Genomic DNA, 18,835 nt, shown 5'->3' on the forward strand with positions numbered 1-18,835 from the left:
ATAATAGTCAACATTTATAAGAAATGTTAGATCCTTGCTACTCTATAAAATGGGTTGATAGTGGGATTGCCGCTAAAGGACTTAGTGAATCTAACGGTTGATGGTTGTTTTTCAAGTTATTCAGAAATGATTGACAGTAAATATCCAGAACGTAATTAAAGGAGGTCTTCAGATGGCCAATTTTCTCCACGGTCAAACCTACCAGTCAAAACCTCAATGATAATCAATTTACAAAGACAAAACAGAAAAGGCCTGAAATTCTCTTTATTTGAAAAGCTGGGATCCTGATGTTTTACATTATTTGTCAATTTAGTGATTAATCGTTTATTGTAATTGTTCATTTTCTGTCTCTGACAGCACATTAATATGTAATTTAAATGTCAGTAATGTATTTTTTTTTTTTTTAATTTGTGCAGCAGAACTAAATTGCTCAGGTAATCACGATGTCTTGGGGAACCCTTAATCTACATTGCTTTTATAATATTTTAAAAGTTGAATTTTTAGTAAAGTAAACATTTGTTGCTTTTTTTGTATTCTTCTGTTAAAACAGTTTTTTAATTTACATTTATTAACAGTTATTTGTCATGACGTGTTCATGTAACACAAGGAAAACTGCAATTGCCACTTTCCATCCTCAAAATAATAGAGATGTTGGAAATGTGAAATAGTTTTTAAGAAATCAAATAGGGCGGCATGACATTACTGTTTGTAAAAATCAAACGTTAGATTTTTCTGTAAATTAAGATTTCAGATTCATGTATGATTTACTCAAAAAAAACAAAAAAAAACGGTGGAGAGTAACGATCTGAGGTAACGCTCTGTTGTCCCATGTACCGTGAAGGCAACATAACATTCAAAGCAGCTGCAGCGACCTCTTGAGGGCGCTTCGGTGAATCAACTGCCGGTCCGCTACGTGTCCCCCGGACGTGAATTTCATTTTCTTTGGACCGCGAAGCAACGAGCCGCCCGACCCTGGCCTCCGATTGGTTGCGTTCGTTGGTTCGGTTGGTTGGGTTTCAGGCGGGCCCGGGCATGAGGAGCGATGATTGGTTGAACTCGGGGTGACAAAGTCAATATAAGCCAATCAGAGGCAGAAGATCATAATGTCACATTCCTAGGGAAAAAAAAAAAAAAAAAAATCTCTGATCACAGCTTCCACTGGAAGGCGGCGGCGAGTGAGACCAGAGATGGGGGAGATCGTCCTGCCACGGCGTATGTTCCTCTGGTGCATGGCGGTCATTTACATGGCTGCTTTTGTTTCCCTCTACGTGCAGATTCCAGGTGAGACTCTTAACTGCAGCCCGGGCTTGAAGCTAAACAGCTCACTTAAGTTAAGGCGTGTGTTAGCTTGTTAGCCGGGGATTTAGGTTAGGTAGTATATACAGTATATACAGTATATACAGTACAATATATATATATGTATATATATATAGATATAGATATAGATATAGATATATATATATAAACAACCAAGAAACACAGACAACGGTGTTATTGTTTGCCAGAGGTGAGTTATTGTACAGTCTTATTGCAGTGGGCAGGGATCCTGTATCTGTCCTTGTGACAGCAGAGCTGGACGAGTCTTTTGGAGACCGTCCTCCTCTGTCCCTGCAGCAGGTGGTGGAGAGGGTGGTCAGGATGATCCAATATGGATAACAGTTTGTTCAGCGTCCTCCTCTCCACCACCTTTTCCAGACTGTCCAGTTTGTAGCCGATGATGGAGCCGGCCTTCTTCACCAGTTTGTTAAGTCTGTTGGTGTCTCCGGCTCCAATGCTGCTCCCCCTCTCTCTCCCTCCCTCCCCCTCCTCCCCCTCCTCTCCCCCAGCAGACCACAGCGAAGTACAGTTCACTGGCCACAAACAGACTGGTAGAACATTTCCAACATCTCGCTGCACGCATTGAACGATCGAAGTTCCCTCAAGAAAAAGAGTCGACTCATCCCCTTCTTGTAGACAGCGTTGATGTTGGTCTTCCAGTTCAGTCTGTTGTCATGGAGACACCCAGGTACTTGTACTCCTCCACCACGTCCACCTCCTCTCCCAGAGCTCTCAGCGGTTGTGGAGTCTTCCTCCTGAAGTCGACCACCATCTCTCTGGTCTTGGCCACGTTCAGGAGCAAGTGATTTCTTCCCGCCCGCTCCACAAAGTCCTCCACTACTGCCCCGTACTCGTCCTCCCGTCCATCCCTCATACACCCGACCACTGCAGAGTCATCAGAGAACTTCTGCAGATGGCAGGACTCTGAGTTGTACTGGAAGTCAGTGGTGTACAAGGTGAACAGGAAGGGGGACAGAACAGTTCCCTGAGGAGCTCCAGTACCACTGACCACCGTATCAGACAGCACACCGCCCAGACGGACAAACTGTGGTCTGCCTGTCAGGTAGTCAGTGATCCAGGAGACGGTGGACGCGTCCACCCCCACCACCCGCAGCTTCTCACTCAGCAGCAGTGGTTGGATGGTGTTGAATGCACTGGAGAAATCAAAGAAAGTGATTCTCACAGAGTCACCGGTTCCGTCCAGGTGAGACTGAGCTCGTTGCAGCAGGTAGATGATGGCGTCGTCCACTCCCACATGAGGCTGGTACGCAAATTGCAGAGGGTCCAGTGAAGATTTCACCAGCGGCCTGAGGTGGGCCAAGACCAGCCTCTCCAGCACCTTCATCACGTGAGATGTGAGGGCAACCGGTCGGTAGTCGTTGAGGCCGGATGGAGTCGTCTTCTTAGGGACTGTAACCAGGCAGGACGTCTTCCACAGCACCGGGACTTCCCCCTGCTTCAGGCTCAGGTTGAAGAGGTGTTGTAGGACCTCAGGAGAGGGGGGAGAGGGGGAGGCAGCAGAGGTGTTTGGGAGGTGTGCGGTGTGGAGGAGACAGATGAGGGCGGTGAACTGAACCTGTTGAAGAAACAGTTTAACTCATCGTTCCTCTCCAGGTTCCCCCTGGTTGTCTCTCTCTCCCTTTGAACCCAGTCATCTCCTTCATCCCGGTCCACACCTCCCTCACGTTGTTCTGCTGGAGTTTGTCCTCCAGCTTCCTCCTGTAGGAGTCCTTGCACTCCCTCATCTTCTCCTTCAGGTGGCGCTGCACTCTCCTGAGCTTCCTCCCTGTCCCCGGACCTGAAGGCTGCTTTCTTCTGATGAAGAAGCACCTTCAGGTCACCGGTGATCCACGGCTCGTTGTTGGGGAAGCGGCGTACAGTCCGGGATGGTACGGTGGTGTGTTCACAGAACTTGATGTGTTCTGTGATACAGTCCGTCATGCTGTTGATGTCCTCCCCATGTGGCCCACACAGCACATCCCAGTCCGTGGACTCAAAGCAGTCCTGCAGGGCGTCTTTAGCCTCCCGTGTCCACCTCCTCACAGTCCTGGTGGTTACAGGCTGCCTCTGCCCTCAGTCGAGCTACCAGCTCTGCGACCCCGACGTCTTCTCCGAAGTTCGTCCGGGGGTCCTCGGGCCTCGCTCCGGGCAGCAGCAGTAGAGCAGAGGCCTGCTCGGCGCGATCAGCTGATCACGAGAGTAAACGATGGCCCCAGTCCGCTGTGCGTAGCTCTCCGTTACGAAGAAGGAAAAAAAAGTAGAAGAGGAGCCACCAGAAAAGTGGAAAAGTTCCGGTCCGCTGTCTGACCGTCACTTAACGCGCGTGAAGAAGAAAAAGAAAAAAAACTCTGAAGAGAGAAGAAAGAAAGAAAAATACTTAAAACAAATCACACTCGGCCGCTGGCACGGCGCCACCGTAGTTCATAGCCCAGCCTTCCCGTGTTTGTCCGCTTTTGACGCCGAGAACCGCCGGGAGGTCTCTGCTTTCCTGCCACAGGAAACCTTAGTCCTGTTAGTCCGAGCTAACATCTGCTGGGAGAAAACCAATCTTTTGTAAACGGGTTCAAATGTCAACAACGTGCTGTAGCGCAGAATTTTATTTTTGTAGCCCAGCAGAAGTCCACGAGACGTCGCCCACGTCTTCTGTTGAAGGAAATCTGTTTGGACCACCAACTTGCATTGGTGGAAAGTTGTCTAGTGCATTTACTCAAATACTGTGCTTAAGTACAATTTTTTTTTGAGGTACTAGTTTACACTTCCACTCCTACATTTCAGAGGATCTTCTCGCATTTAGGTTTTTTTTGTATAAAACGTTTCTATAAAACTGGATAATTAGTAGTTCAAACCGACTCCACCAGACCCAGCGACAGCAGTAACCTGCTGCTATTAATATTTTAATTATGTTATATATAATAATATATTAGTCAGACAGACCAAACCAGTACTTAAACTTTATTACTTAAACAAAATGTTGCTGCTTATACTTCTGTACTTTTTACATCAGTCGGATTCGTCATACAGGACTTTCGCTTTTATTTTCACATCCCTTTTATTTTCACCGCTTTTATTTTCACATCGCTTTTATTTTCACCGCTTTTATTTTCACATCCCTTTTATTTTCACATCGCTGACACAATTTTAAAATTGACAGAATTTAAGAGGCTGTTCAATTAAATAATTCCAATTATATGGTATTGCACACATGTTGAAATGTATCACAATTATTATGTATGTCAAGTATTGTTCTTTGTATGGAGCTGCTCAACTACTGGCATTTTAACTGGTCTGTGATTTATAAAGAGAAACGCATTTAAAGGCGTAACATGACGAACTTCTCGCGACCAACACGTCAAAAACGCAGTCGGTGTCATTGTGTGTTTCCAGGTCTTTATGGTAATGAGGGGCTGCTGCCTGCCCGTTGGCAACTGCGATACAGCGGGAAGCCTCTGCTGGAACAGCTGCTGTCCTTTCCCTCCCTCTTGTGGCTGGGGCCTCAGCTCGGCCTGGACACGCACACCGCCATGGAGCTCCTGTGTCTCATCGGGGCCGCGCTGAGCCTCGCCGCCGTGCTGGTGGAGGCTCTCCGGGACGGTGCGGTGTTTTTCTGCCTCTGGGTCCTGTACTTGTCCCTGGACCAGGTGAGTTTGCGGTAGCTGTACCCGTTTCTCTGTCACAGTATTTTCTGCTTCGTCTTGCTCTTCCTCACGAAGCGTCTTTTGTCCGTCGCAGGTGGGCCAAGTTTTCCTCTACTTCCAGTGGTGAGTGTTACGGACGGCATGATGGCAAGAGATCGTTTATTTTTTTATTTTTTTTTCATTAACACACTACTTCTAGAAACAACAGCTACCTGCCAAAATCATTTGTTTGTATCGTCACGCCGCCGTGCGACAACACTGCAGCCGTCCCGCTTGACTAATTACAGCTCCGGTTCCCGTGTCTCCCACTCTTTCTGCTTTTACCGCTTCCTGTTTCTGCTCAATACTGTTCAGGGACAATTTGCTTCTGGAGACGGGGTTCCTCTGTGTCCTTGTGGCTCCACTGACGATAATCAGGGGGTCGCGAGGGGTCAGGGAGCACGATCGTGTGACCTTCTGGCTGGTTCGCTGGCTGCTCTTCAGACTGATGTTTGCCTCCGGAGTGGTGAAACTCACATCACGTTGTCCCACGTGGTGGGGCCTTACAGGTGTGTCCCATTCATTCTGTCTTTACACTACAACACAATACTGTCATTTGTAAGCGAGGATCCAAAATGGTCGCACGTGTTTTTGTTTTTTATGACGGATATCCTCAGTTTTCCCTCTTCTAATTCCATTTCTTTTTCACCGTGTTAATCAGCCCTGACCTATCACTACGAGACTCAGTGTATCCCGACTCCTCTGGCCTGGTTTGCCCACCAGTTGCCGGTGTGGTGGCAGAAGCTGAGTGTGGTGGGAACCTTCGTCATAGAGATTGTTGTTCCTGTGCTGTTCTTCAGTCCACTGCGTAGGCTCCGACTCTGGGCTTTTTACCTGCAGGTGAGTAGAAATTCAAGTTCTGCCTTCCCCGTTACCTCTAATATCACAACTAGATTTGGTTCGTCATTAGTGTGATTTCTGAAATGAAGGGTTAACTTGGTTTCACGTTGGTTAGTTCTTAGATGGGAAGTTGCTTTACTAAATTTGAGTCTTTAAAATCAGCAAGTCATTTTTTTTTTTTTTTTTTTTTTTAATATATATAAAAGTTTTGTTAATCAAATACTTTTCTTCCATTAAGTAGGTGCTGCTTCAAGTTCTCATCCTTCTGTCTGGCAACTACAACTTCTTCAACCTGCTGACGTTGGCCCTCTGCGTGTCTCTTCTGGACGACCAGCATGTGCATTTCTGGCTGCGCAAGGCTTACAAGAACAATGGTGTGATACAGTCAGTACTTTTTGTCTATGCAACATCGCTTCTCAAATCTTCCAAAAACAAAATTATCCTACGGCGGTCTTTTTAAAGTCTTTTAACAGCCCCCATACACACCCATCATACATTCATCTGGAGCCCCGGTATTGTTATTTGTCCTGATGAATTTGTTTTGGCACACCTCATAACTGTCCTCCCAGCATTTTAAACATCACCAATACCTGCAAAATCACCTAATATTATGCGACGTGAAAAATGTATAATAAAAGATATGCGCGCGTACTCTCATTCAAAGCGGCCATGTTTGTTCACTCTGCTCAGACTCGCAGACGTGGCTGTGGCCGTGTTACCTGCTGGAGCTCGCGGTCTGGGCTCTCACCGTGTTTGGAACGATCGTCTGCTTTGACCTGCAGCAGGATACCAATAAGTACAGCATCTCGTCACGGACAGGTGTGTATCCTTGATTGTGTACATAAACACTTGCATTTTTTTTTTTTATTTATTTATTTATTTTTTTATGTACGTGTTCTTGTTTTTGCAGCGTTTACATACCACCAGTTCAACCAGTTTCTGAAGACAGTCACTATCCCCTCTATCTGGATCGGTGTCCTCTCCCTCACCTGGGAGATGGTCACATCTATGTTCAGGTAGGCATTTATGTAAATGGTTGATTTAATGATGTGATCTGTTGCACTTTTGCTTTGATTGTCCTTCGAGGTACCTTTTTTTTTTTTATAGTCCGTTTATATGTCGGTCTACATCTCGCGTGTATTTCCAGGTGTGCGTGTGTCTCCGGCTTCCTGAGGAGGTTTTGGGGAATGGTCCAGTGGACTGTAATTGCTGCCGCTGCAGCTTCGATGTTTGCTATTAGTCTGGTAGGTGCCGCTTGAAATGCAGTAACGATTATTGTGCAGTTAAACCTCACATCACAACTGATCGCCCGCGTATCCCCGAACCTGGTCGTTCTTTCTTTTTTCAGGTGCCCTTCACCTACATAGAATCCGACTCTCATGCCAGGTTGTGGCCAGGAGTGCGTCGGGCCCACGAGCTGGTGGATCGCTACAAGCTGGTCGACTCGTACGGCCTGTTCAGAAGGATGACGGGGGTCGGTGGTCGGCCGGAGGTTGTCATCGAGGGAAGCAATGACAAAGTCACGTGGACGGTGAGAGGACAAACGTTATCGTGGATGATGATTTGAACGGGATCTCCGTTTGTCCGACATAACGCCGTGCATGTTTCATAATTAACTGAACCGTGCAGTAAGATCTTCACGTCAGCATGTTTCTTGTGGTTTCTTCTAGGAGATTGAGTTCATGTATAAGCCAGGGAACCTAAGTGCATCTCCTCCTGTGGTGACACCCCATCAACCCAGGCTGGACTGGCAAATGTGGTTTGCCGCTCTTGGGTCTCACACGCAGGCTCCGTGGTTCAGCAGCTTGATTTACAGACTGCTGCAAGGCAAACAAGACGGTGCGTGCCCTGTGAACAGTCTGAGTACAAGGAATGTTTGGCTAACTATTTACAATAATGGTCCTTTCAGCTCTAAATAAAACGGGGGAGAAAACTGGAATTGAACTACTTGGTTGTGTTTGTTGAAACTTTTAACTGATCCGATTTTTTTTTGTTGAAAATATCTAATTGGGTTGTGATTTTTAAAAAAGGGCATCTTAACTGTGCCTCACACTTTACGCCCCATTAGGAACACCTTAAATAGATGATATTTTTGGGTTTGTACTAAAAAAAAACACCTTTTGTGTATGCAAGTCACTGATTAAATCATCTTTTTAGGAGTTAGCAAATGTCTCTCTTAAAATTTGTTTTGCGTTCTGCAGTGATTGATCTGATCCAGACGGATGTATCCCAATATCCATTTCACCGGCAGCCTCCTGCCTACCTCCGAGCTCACCGCTACAGATACTGGTTTACTAAACCAAAGGCTGACGGGTCAGTGCTTCTCTTTTTGTGTCTCTGTCTCTACTTGCGCTGAAGAAATCAAATTAATCTGACCTTTTGTCATGCAACAAATTTACTGCCAAACTTAAGGTCGTTCAACCGCCTGATTTCTGATTTATTACATTTTTTGACTATTTCAAAACTATTTAAAACAAGTGAGTGTTGGCATGAATGGCGGTTTTTCCTGCACAAACAAGGTGTTGCTAGATATTGTTTTTCCAGGACTGATACAGATTATTAAACCAGTACTTGATCATTTACATTTGCAATAATGAGACCGTCTCATCCACTGTGTGGGCGACGGTAGCTGCTCAGGGAGGTGGCTGCCCGCCGGTGCATCGGTGGTCACAGAGCTCACTTTTCAATTTAAAACTGAACAGTATTGTCTTAAAAACTTTAGTTAAAAATGTTAAAGTATGCTTTATATTATGTGTTTGGCATTTGACTGTTTAAGTCGATGAATTGTTCCACACTTTCCGCAACCTTCTTGCTTGCCCTTTCCTTTTCAAATCGGGATAAGAAAATGTTTATCTTAAGGGCTCTTGTAAGTATCTTCACACAAAAACAAACAGGATTTTTACCGTTTGGATCTTTTTATGGCAGCTCGTACCCGCAGCGTTGGTGGAAGAGGGTCTACGATGAGGAATTCTATCCCATTGTGCAACTTGGCGACACCTTCCTGGAGAGCATGCTCAACCAGCATGGACTCAAGGTAAAGCTATCCTAAAAAAAAATTAGATGGTAATTTACAAAAAGGTTTTAACTCTTTTCATAAAGATGTAATCGAAAAACATTGGAAGAAGGATGTGGGGTATTGATTAATATTGATCTTCATTTGTAGGACAAATCGCCTCCACGTATACCCAACAACACTGTTGCCCAGGCGACGAGATGGGTGCGTGCTCAGGTCAAGGGTGTTCCTGCCCACACTCTAATCTGGACCCTCATTGCCTGCAGTGCCACCTTCTGTCTGCTGCAGGGACTGCGAAACCGAAACAAACCCACAGAGAGAACCCCACTTGCTCAGAAGGCCGCTGTGACTGTGAGCGATCACGCAGAAAATGTAGCTGATGACTCCTCAGACCTTTGCGGGATGTCAGATGAACAGCAGGCGGAGGAGGAAGACAATGGAGCGAACAGTGAAGACGAGGTGGAAGAGGGCGAAGGAGAGGAGATGGACGCTGTTAGCGACGACAAAGAGGACGAGGAGGGAGACGAGATGGAAAAAGAGGAGATCCCTAAAAAGAGAAAGTTTTGAAAAAGAAGCGGGTAATCCTTCTCGCAGACGGTCATCACCACTGTCCTTTATAAAATGTCACCAAAATAACCAAAGAAGTTGTTTTGTGCGTATTCACATGTCCTCGTCAGCCATTTATTGAAAAAAAAATAAGTGTATTTGCCTTCTTTCAATGTTGTCTACAGCAGAAACCAAGAACTTAAAATCATGTGGGAGCAGTTTAAATAACCTTTTAAATCCTTCCCGGTTGATTCTGACGCATGCTGAGAACTTAAATCTAGTCAGAAGAATTCTGTTGAATGAAACCAGAAAGAAACACGGGTGAGCTTTGGTTTCCTCATCAAGTGTTGTTGCTGTGCCACTCTTTGTGACGCGTATTTGCACTTGTACATGAATACAAGTGTGTGATTCTGGCTGTATGTACAGACAAATAAGCACTTTCTCTTTCTTTTCTTTTTTTCACAAATGTATCTTATTTGTTTATGTCACCTGTTAAAATAAAATGGGATTGTTTATCTGTACAATCATTATCATATACAATGGGTATTAATTATGAAAAGTAAGTATTGTTTTAGTAACTACAGTTGTTAGAAAGCACAAGTTAAGATTCACAGCTACCCAGCATATATTTTGAAACTTGGATCGAAATAAGCAATATGTGTATACAGGAGCAACTAAGTGCACCTATAGCGTTACGTTAAAACGATACAAACAAATATAATCATGCTGTCAGACAACGTGACGTCACTGTTGAATCCATTTCACCACTGCAGTATTCCAGGGCAGTACTTGTTGATGAGGGACTGGTAGTACGGCTTCAGTTTGTCGACGTCGGGCATATCAGTGGTCTTTGTGTACAGGTCAAATTTGCTGCAGAAAGAGTTGGAGGTTAACCCTGGGTCAAAGCTTCGACTAGGATTAGGTGTGTGTGTATACATATATACATGTATATATATATATATATATAGATTTTTTTTTTTTAATGTGTATATATATTCAATATATATATTTTTATATATATGTAAACAATATATATATATATAAAATATATATAAAAATATATATATATATTAAAAAAAAATTATATGTATATATATATATATGGGAGAAGAAGATGCTCACTTGAACTCTTGGACCCAAGGCAGCATACGCATGTCTTTGTCATTACACAGGTGCATGTAGTCTCCATGGGAGTGCCATGGGTAGAAAGAATGGAAGCGAATCATGTACAACCCCTGAAGAGAGGCAGAACATGACTACATTTATAACAAAGTCTGTAATAATTACACGTGACACGTATTACTCGTGACCACTCAAGACCTTTGATGTGCGTACGACAACTCTCACTCTAGTCTGTGTGCCGACTATGAAGTTAATTGCCCAAATGTGCATTTAACAACCATTTACTGAAACAATTTACCCACCTCCTCGGGGATGGAGCACTTGTTGAATTTCATAACTCTGTTGAGATATTCTGAAGACAAAAACACGGAAGTTCAGGCACAGATTATTAAGAAAAAGGCACTTTTCATATTTGAAAAGTTGTAGCTGTGGCGTTGGGGTGCAGCTGAATAAGACCGCTCCTCTTACCGTCATGGCCCCAGGACATGAGAATGTTGTCGAGGCCACAGTTTGGTTCATAGATCCCATATTCAGTGCTAAAGAGGAGAAAATAAAATGGCTTAAACTCCCTGTACGTTAAACAACTGAGCTGTAGGTCGCTGAAATCAACGAGGAGAATAGAGCAGATTACATTGAATGGCATTGCACATTGATTAAAACTGATTATAATCCGCAGGTGCTGGGAGGATGACTTGACGAAATGTTTCCAAAAAAGTACAAAATTCAAATGTCTTTTTACATTTGCATTGAAGCAACTTTGTAATTTCTGCTTTTTCTTATCTGTAATTACCAAAGTAATCAGAACACGCCGTGTTTTCCTGTGTACATCCTTACAGGGTAAGACTGCAGCGCTGATTTCATTTTCAAAGACGTGACTGGCTCACTCCAGTGGGTTGCGTATACATGCACTAACAAATTCATTCACGGCTTCATTCACGTACAACTTTGGTAATTGAACATGGGAATACCAACTTGTGTTTAGGATTTTTTTCATCTGGGTTGTCCAGGAAGGTGTTGTCTCTGAACACAATGGAGTTCTGAAATTTGCAGCCCACAGGGAAGGTGTCCCCCACTACGGCCCACTGCAGAACACACACACACACACACAGAGTTGACTTACACTGCTATTATATTTGTGTTACATACTATGTCAAATTACAATTATTAGGGATTATATTTTTATAACTATAAATACAAAGTTCTAAAACGTCTCATGTGGTGCAAAGTTACAGAAACGTTGAAAGAGAGGTCATGAAATAGCTTTGAAAATATTCAGAAACCCCCCCAAAACAAAGCTGAAAGTAGAGTAGCAGCCTTGGTTTGAAGTCTGAACAAGTGACACGAAGGCAGGAACTGAACTGATATTCTTATATGAGGCTATTCAGGCTTGATGAAGCATGAGTCCCAGTTCCCCCTGTGTTGAACCCGTCTCTTACCTGGGGTTCATCATAAAGAGCCATGATTTTCCCAACGTCATGGATCAGACCCACCAGCTGGAACCAGTCTGGGGACGGTCAGTGAATATGAGATGTTTATCATCTCATATGTCTCTACGTCCATGTACGCAGCCTCGGCGTATCTCCGTCTCTCTCTCTCTCTCTCTCTCTCCCTGTACGGTACCTTTGTCTGGGTGTGCTTGGCGGATGCCTTCAGCAGTCTGGAAGGCGTGGAAGGAGTTGGGGAAGTCTACGTCAGGATCAGACTCGTCCACCAGCTGGTCCAGAGACATGATGGTGTCCATCATCCCCATCCGAGTGTGGTTGCAGGCGGTCCATTCGGAGTGCTGCAGAAAGGTAGGAGAGTCACAGCATTACCGGAGAGGGTTTACGTTGTTTGTAAAGCCTCTGACCATCCTTAAAAAAAAAAAAAAGTTAAGGAATACTAACCCCTTATGAGTTTTCAGGCCATAGAAGGATCAGGTTTGCACTCGATTTGGAAATGACCTCGTGTTTGCCCCCAAATGAGCCTTACTGGCTGTATGTTTTGTGTGAGTAAACAAATGCGTCCATTGAACGTAAACAAGAAGTGATACTATAGCAAATCACTAGTCAACACCAATATTCTGTTACACTATACTAAAAGTGCATCCCCCTTTTTAAATATGAACATTCACCAGTGTACCGCAGAGGCCTGAAAACAGACACAGAGAAGTTGACCACAGAGTTGAAAAGGGCAAAATGTCTCTAGGTAACCTTTGTGAGGAGGGAAAATCCAGTTAAATAAACAACGTTTAGTCCACCACAGAACATCCCTTGGCTCTTTGCCTTTGGCTTTCATTTGAGAGGATTAGATAACATGTGTTTGCTCAGCGTAACAAGATTCCTGGGTCATCCAGTCCAAAGCAGGAATACACTAATTCAGTGTGTAGTGAAAGATACGTTACATAAAATAGCATCGCAGCTTGCTGACGCAGAGAAAAAGAAGAAATATGACATTGCATCGTGAGATTTATTTTAATGATAGCATGTGGCTTCTTGTCTCATTTATGCTTGTGAACAGGTTTGTGCTCAGAATGTCCCTTCTGCTTTTGCTCCTGATTTGCTCACCTTTCGCTTTACGAACTCCAACGTTTGGTTGGCGTGCATCAGGCTGTAAGTGTTGAAGACACGGTCGAATAGACTTCCGCTCTGAAAAACACATGTAGAATGCTCACTAATACAATTACAGTGCTGTTATGAGACCAGAAGTAACACAGAAATTACATATTTTATGTTTGACTGTCTGTCAGACTTCTGCAATTTCTGCATCAGTGTCGAAACTTAATAGGAGGTGTTTTAAGATGACATGACGTTCTGGTATGTTTAAATACTGTGGAGCAGAGATGGTTATTCACAACATGTCGGAGAGAAGTGGTAAAGCTTTACATCCATGTTCTGGTCTTCATTGGATTGGGAGAAATATTCACAGATCACCTTTGATTTGTAGTGTTTTTTGGGATGTTTATATATATATATGCTGAATTGCATTAGAAGTCAGATCCTTCTCTCCGTAACAGAAAATGAACTGTTAAATTGCCCCGTCAGTCAGAGACTGTAGTCTGTAGTCCACCTTCAACCAGTTTTCTTAAACTAAAGGTCAAAAAGTGATCCTCTTTTTAAATATAACAGTTCCATAACAGTAATAATTGTGTATTTCTCACCTCTGAATTTGCCAATCTGTTTATTAATTAATTAAGTATTAAATAAGAGTTATTGGCTGAAGAGAAATTTTGATGTACCTCAAAGTTTCTGTAGTCCTCCTTCTCTTTGGTTTCACTCTTCCCTGAATTTGGCCGATATACCAGAGATGGGTCCGGACCCTGAATTTAAAATAACAGCACAGCAAACATTTTTCAGGCTTTACAAAGTTGACATATACTGTATGCTTTCAAGAAGTAGACACACCCTTTATTTTTTGTTATTGATTTTTCTATTAGGTTTTTGTTTTGTACTGTTGTTGACCTTTGGTTTGTATGACTGCGTTGTAAACACGAAACCGTGTGGCTTACCCTTGAGAGGGACTTGCTCTCCGTGAACCGTGTGTAATAGTGTAATACCTGAGCGGGTCTCGAACCCGTGTTTTCATGACGTCGTTTACTGGTCGCATTTGAATGAATATTTGTGGACGGTGGAGTTACAGGTTGCAGCGAGCCAAAGATTTGTCCCAATGCAGAGTATCTCCTCAGCAAGAAGTATAGCGAGCCATTTGGCCACGTCCACTCGCGACTCCACTTAAATATGACCTTTTTTTTTTCAGCGGGAGAGACGCGTGTACGAACTTTCATGAGTTTTTGAATATGATAAAAGCCTCCAAAAAAAAAAAGGCAGTTGTCTACGGACGAATAATAATAATAACGCGGAATAATAATTCCACGAAGAACAATACGGCTTTCGCGCCATCGGTGCTCGGGCCTTAATTAAGTTTGCAAACTTTCTCTAGGCACTGTTAGTTAATCATTAGCAGTGCTGACGCCAGAGTTGAACACGTAAGTGGGGTGAGCTACTTAATCTTAATAATTCGACAATGTCGAAGAGAGAGAGAGAGAAAAAAAAAGAAGTCTACTTGTGACATTTAACATGGGCACGGTTTAAATGTGTTGCTTTCACTGCTGAACCTACTGTCGGGCTCCAACTATAAGACAGCTATCTTTTCGACTGCAGCCTGCTTTAAGAAATGAGTGAGTGTGTGGTCGAGCGAGAGAGATAGAGAGAGAGAGACGGAGAGAGGGAGAGAGAGAGAGAGAGAGTTCAATACCGCTGCAAACTACGAACTCAATAATAAACACTTTATTAAAGTAATATCTTTCTGACAGTGTAAAACAAAACCTACATTATTATCTTTGTAAAGAAAAATAATTGCCAAATTACAAATTACAAATGACAACAATTTCATGTCCCGGCCTAAACGTAAATGCTTAAGCACTTTTGAAATGTCTGGATTCTGACTTTCTTTTTCCTCCACAGCTGGACAGATATGAAGGCCAGTGACGAGCATGAGAGAAGCCTTAACTTATACCAGTTTTTTACAAAAGATGCAGGAACTGCACTGAACTGAACACAGGCCGAAGACCCTAGATTGAGGAATATTATGGGTGTGATGTCTGACTGCAAATGATGTCGGGGTCGAGCATTCGAGCATGCTTGTATTGAAATGCTGATTTATACAAAAAACCCTGCTAGTGTTGAATTAAATTGTTTGACGAAGAAAACTGAATTGTATTTGATGTGTTCAAGACCCTTGATTTCTGCTGAATTAAGAGAGTCCTTTTGTAACCTTTGTTAAATAAAAAGATCAACTCCTGTGTCTGACATTTGTTTTTTAAGTAAATCTTACCTTTTCTGAATAGCTAATGTTTAATTAGTCATATTGATTTATTATTGATAATATATAAAGAGTTTATATTACTCCCTTTTTTTAAGTAGTCAGTCGTGCAATGTATTGAGAAATATTAAATAGACTTTATCTAATTTCTTTTAGTGTGTCATAGCTGTTAAATGTAGTTTTTTTTTTTTACTCAAAATAGCTGGTGAAATCGATCTATCTCTCAAACAGGTGCAAATTGTTATCACTTTTATTGAGTAGAGTAGGTTTCTTTTTACAGTGTGCAAATGACTAAAAATTATACTTACCACTCTGATGACCCTCATGGCTGACAGATGAAGTATTTAGCAGCTGGTGTGCTGGTCCTCTGGAGCTGACTGCCTGCTTCCCAGCACATATATATCCTCCCAGCCAAAACTGTAATGCTTTGTAACCTGTAGTGTAGGCCCACATGAAGCATAAACCAATGTCCAGTCACACTTTAACCAAACCTCACCTCATAAGGGTGCCCTGTGTTGAACGTTAACCTTGTGTGTGTGTATCTGTTTTTTTTGTATGTGTGTGTGTGTGTTTTTGTATGTGTGTGTGTGTGTGTGTGTGTGTGTGTGTGTGTGTGTGTGTGTGCGTGCGTGTGCGTGTCCATCCCAGGAGGAGTTTTTAAATAATCAGCAGATTACCTGTTTTGACCTACGTAGGATGACTCAGTAGTTCTTGGATCCACAGTTTATTTTATTTTATTATGATTACTGATGAAACAGATTTACACAGATGAAGTCTATTTTTAATACTTGTCCTACACATATACAGTAGATCTATGCAATATATCTTTCTGTAACATTCCAGTACGGTGACAATTCTGTCAATATTGAAACGCTCGATGTTAAACCTGAGGAAACATTTGTAAAGGTAAAAGTACCCCCCTCCCGCCATGTTACTTATAACAGGCGTCAGACTTAATTTAGCTCTTTATTTGGTGCCCGTCCAGTAGGATACTCATTTATACTACATGAATATGTATGCTGCAGGATTACATATTTTAAGACTTTTCAGATTTATCGCCCAGTTTAAAACATTTGTTAGAAAAGTCATTAAAATGTGAAATGTAATAAATTGCATAACTTTGATGAAGTAAATGATATAGTGACATCACTTATTACACTTCAACAGGATAACTAGTAGTCTGTAACCTATTTATTTTAAAAGTAGTCTTTCCAACACTGACTTGCACACGTTCAAATAAAATTACATTCAAATACAATAAAACCAGTTCTTTTGAATATAATTTCCGTGTATTGACACCAGTATTGCAGAGAAATCAATCAGTCAAAGCCTATTGATTTCGAAGTATCAAACTATGAGATTTGATTCTCAGTGCCAGTAGGTACAAACGCATGCACACAAACGGATATTTACTCTTGTTAGACTTTTATGTAACTGATGAGGAGAAATCCTGTTTGTTTGACTAGAACATTCAAACAGGCGTCAGTCAATGACCGAGCTTCCACAATTTGTTGTGGATTCCTGCCAGTCGTGACAAGCCGTCGTTCTGTTCAGCATCAGTCCCAGCAGATCATCAAGCATCCTGCTCACACACTTTGGACCGAATGTGTTAAAAGATGAGGGAACTTGTTATTTTTTATCTGCTCTATTTTATATCTGTTGAGCACAGTAAATATTAAGATAGATAGTTACTTTATTAATCCCACAAGGGGAAATTTTTTTATTTAACATGATGTCATATTTGATCTTGGCTTACGTGTCCTGTTTGAGAGGTCAGTGCTTAGATAATCACACGTACAAACAACAACAGATATTTTAATGGGCTGGACATTTTGTGGCATTCTGCCCCTGTTAATGGTGTTATATAAAATTTAAAAAAAATAAAGATAAATAGCATGACATGTTTACATTTCTGTTGGACACTACCTGTGTTTACACACACCAGATAAATGGTCTGAAAATATCACAAAATTGAAACTAGTTGTACTTTTGTTTAAGACGTGGGTGTGTTTGGTCAGGGGGTGGCACAGACTTTGTCCAACTCTGAAATCGTATTGGCTGGCCAGACGCCACCCCAAAATGTCACAAATAATCTTATCACATTTTTCACTGAAAAAGCTGCATGGAGCCTTTTGTGGCTCCAGAGGGAGCTGTTTGAAGTCTGATAGAGTCTCACCGTTTGAGGCTAACGGCTCAAGGCTTCATCAGCCACTTCCACGACTGAATCAAAGTGTATTATGGCAAAGGCGGACACTGGTTGTTGGATATATGATTGGATATATCATATCTGCTGCTTCTTTTCTTTTGAAATAAGAGCTTTTAATTTCTCTTGGCTTGGAGAGGCGGCAGCAGTCATAAGGTTGCTGTACCGAACTGTAGTGGTGAAGAGGGAGCTAAACTGTTTTATTTAGTGGTCCGTCTACATCCTTACTCTTACCAATAGTCATCAACTCTGGGTTACGGCCAAGAGAATCAGATGGCAGGGCAGCTGGAACAATCAGCGACCAGTGAGGGTGGCTAGTTAGTGTGATAAAATTGAAGTAATTCCAATAATAGCAGCATTGAGCTTCGAGGTTGCAGCTTGCAACCAAATAAACATGGCTCCCCTCATAGTTTCCTTTGAAGCATGTCAACGAATCTACGGTGGCCATGAAACCTGGGAACCCTCTGTAGAGCCAATGTTTGGTTGTTTGTTTGTTCTTTCTGGGTTACTTTAGAAACATGGCAATGCAACATAGTGCGCCCCGTGGTAGAGGACCAGCTCCCGCTGTGGATATGAGGGGCTCATTCTAAGGTGACAAAAACACAATGATTCTTAGTGTCAGGTGATCATACACCAATGAAAAGATAATTATGACTATAATATTTAATTTCTGCTAATAGAGTGCCCTAAATCCTAAACACTAAACGTTTAAAACATACAGCCACAAAGCAAAGCACAAATATTTAACATTGAGCTGACTGGTGGTGACTTCAGACAGTGGTTTGGATTTTTCACTTTGCTTATTCTTAACACGGTGAGAGACAAACTTTTGTGTATATTAGTATAAAAAAAAAAGCTCACATTACTCGCATCTCAGACTGCTCCTGACATAAAATACATGCAAAGCTTTTATTACAAAGTGGTGTAAAAACAACATATAAGCAGAAAAAAGCAAAGATGGTTTACAAAAGGATACTTTCACTTTGCAGGGGCGCACACATTACCATGAAGATTTAGTAAAGTGGGATATTTACAGCAAAATGGACTCATTCATTTATAGTTAAATAACACACTTTTATAATTCAAATCATACTGAATGTAAAGAACAATAAAGTGCTTTCATGCATTCCTATTAACATCTGACCTGTGAGAACTATGAAACTGTAGTTTTGCTGAACAGAGAGACCCTGAAAAGCAGAAGAGTCAGCATTTACTGTGATGTTTGATTTGGACAGGTGAAACGCAAAGTAAGGCCATACAAATGATTAAACCAACCAAATAAGGCTCAAAAACAGACAGTGGCAAAGTATATCTGTCCTC

The 18,835-nt window shown here is 42.3% G+C and overlaps 2 protein-coding genes across 2 annotated transcripts; one reads left to right on the top strand and one right to left on the bottom strand.

Moving 5' to 3' along the window:
- The first annotated feature begins 972 nt into the window (after positions 1-972).
- On the top strand, positions 973-9,914 carry lmf2a (lipase maturation factor 2a). The gene is made up of 14 exons (XM_069162956.1): positions 973-1,281; positions 4,702-4,955; positions 5,047-5,075; positions 5,307-5,500; positions 5,653-5,831; positions 6,073-6,205; positions 6,522-6,650; positions 6,742-6,847; positions 6,979-7,075; positions 7,180-7,362; positions 7,502-7,670; positions 8,033-8,144; positions 8,757-8,865; positions 8,995-9,914. The coding sequence occupies exons 1-14, from the start codon at positions 1,188-1,190 to the stop codon at positions 9,409-9,411; spliced, it is 2,205 nt and encodes a 734-aa protein (XP_069019057.1). The 5' UTR covers positions 973-1,187; the 3' UTR covers positions 9,412-9,914.
- On the bottom strand, positions 9,512-15,784 carry miox (myo-inositol oxygenase). Its single transcript, XM_069162957.1, has 10 exons — positions 15,621-15,784; positions 13,730-13,810; positions 13,059-13,139; positions 12,133-12,295; positions 11,949-12,016; positions 11,485-11,594; positions 10,981-11,048; positions 10,815-10,864; positions 10,513-10,625; positions 9,512-10,260 (listed from the first exon to the last, which is right to left on the bottom strand). The coding sequence occupies exons 1-10, from the start codon at positions 15,636-15,638 to the stop codon at positions 10,152-10,154; spliced, it is 861 nt and encodes a 286-aa protein (XP_069019058.1). The 5' UTR covers positions 15,639-15,784; the 3' UTR covers positions 9,512-10,151.
- Between the last annotated feature and the right edge of the window lie 3,051 nt (positions 15,785-18,835).

Source organism: Embiotoca jacksoni, unplaced genomic scaffold, assembly GCF_022577435.1.
Source record: "Embiotoca jacksoni isolate LCO1_2020_lvr unplaced genomic scaffold, fEmbJac1.0.p SCAF_3, whole genome shotgun sequence".
In the NCBI taxonomy this organism is placed as follows: Eukaryota; Metazoa; Chordata; class Actinopteri; family Embiotocidae; genus Embiotoca; species Embiotoca jacksoni.

Coding starts and splice junctions, on each gene's coding strand:
- lmf2a (XM_069162956.1), top strand. CDS start 1,188: ATGGGGGAGATCGTCCTGCCACGGCGTATGTTCCTCTGGTGCATGGCG. Junction 6,206..6,521: donor CAAGGCTTACAAGAACAATG/GTGTGATACAGT, acceptor CACTCTGCTCAG/ACTCGCAGACGTGGCTGTGG. Junction 8,145..8,756: donor ACTAAACCAAAGGCTGACGG/GTCAGTGCTTCT, acceptor TTTTTATGGCAG/CTCGTACCCGCAGCGTTGGT.
- miox (XM_069162957.1), bottom strand. Junction 12,296..13,058: donor TGGAGTTCGTAAAGCGAAAG/GTGAGCAAATCA, acceptor ACCTTTCTGCAG/CACTCCGAATGGACCGCCTG. Junction 12,017..12,132: donor CCAAGCACACCCAGACAAAG/GTACCGTACAGG, acceptor GACCGTCCCCAG/ACTGGTTCCAGCTGGTGGGT.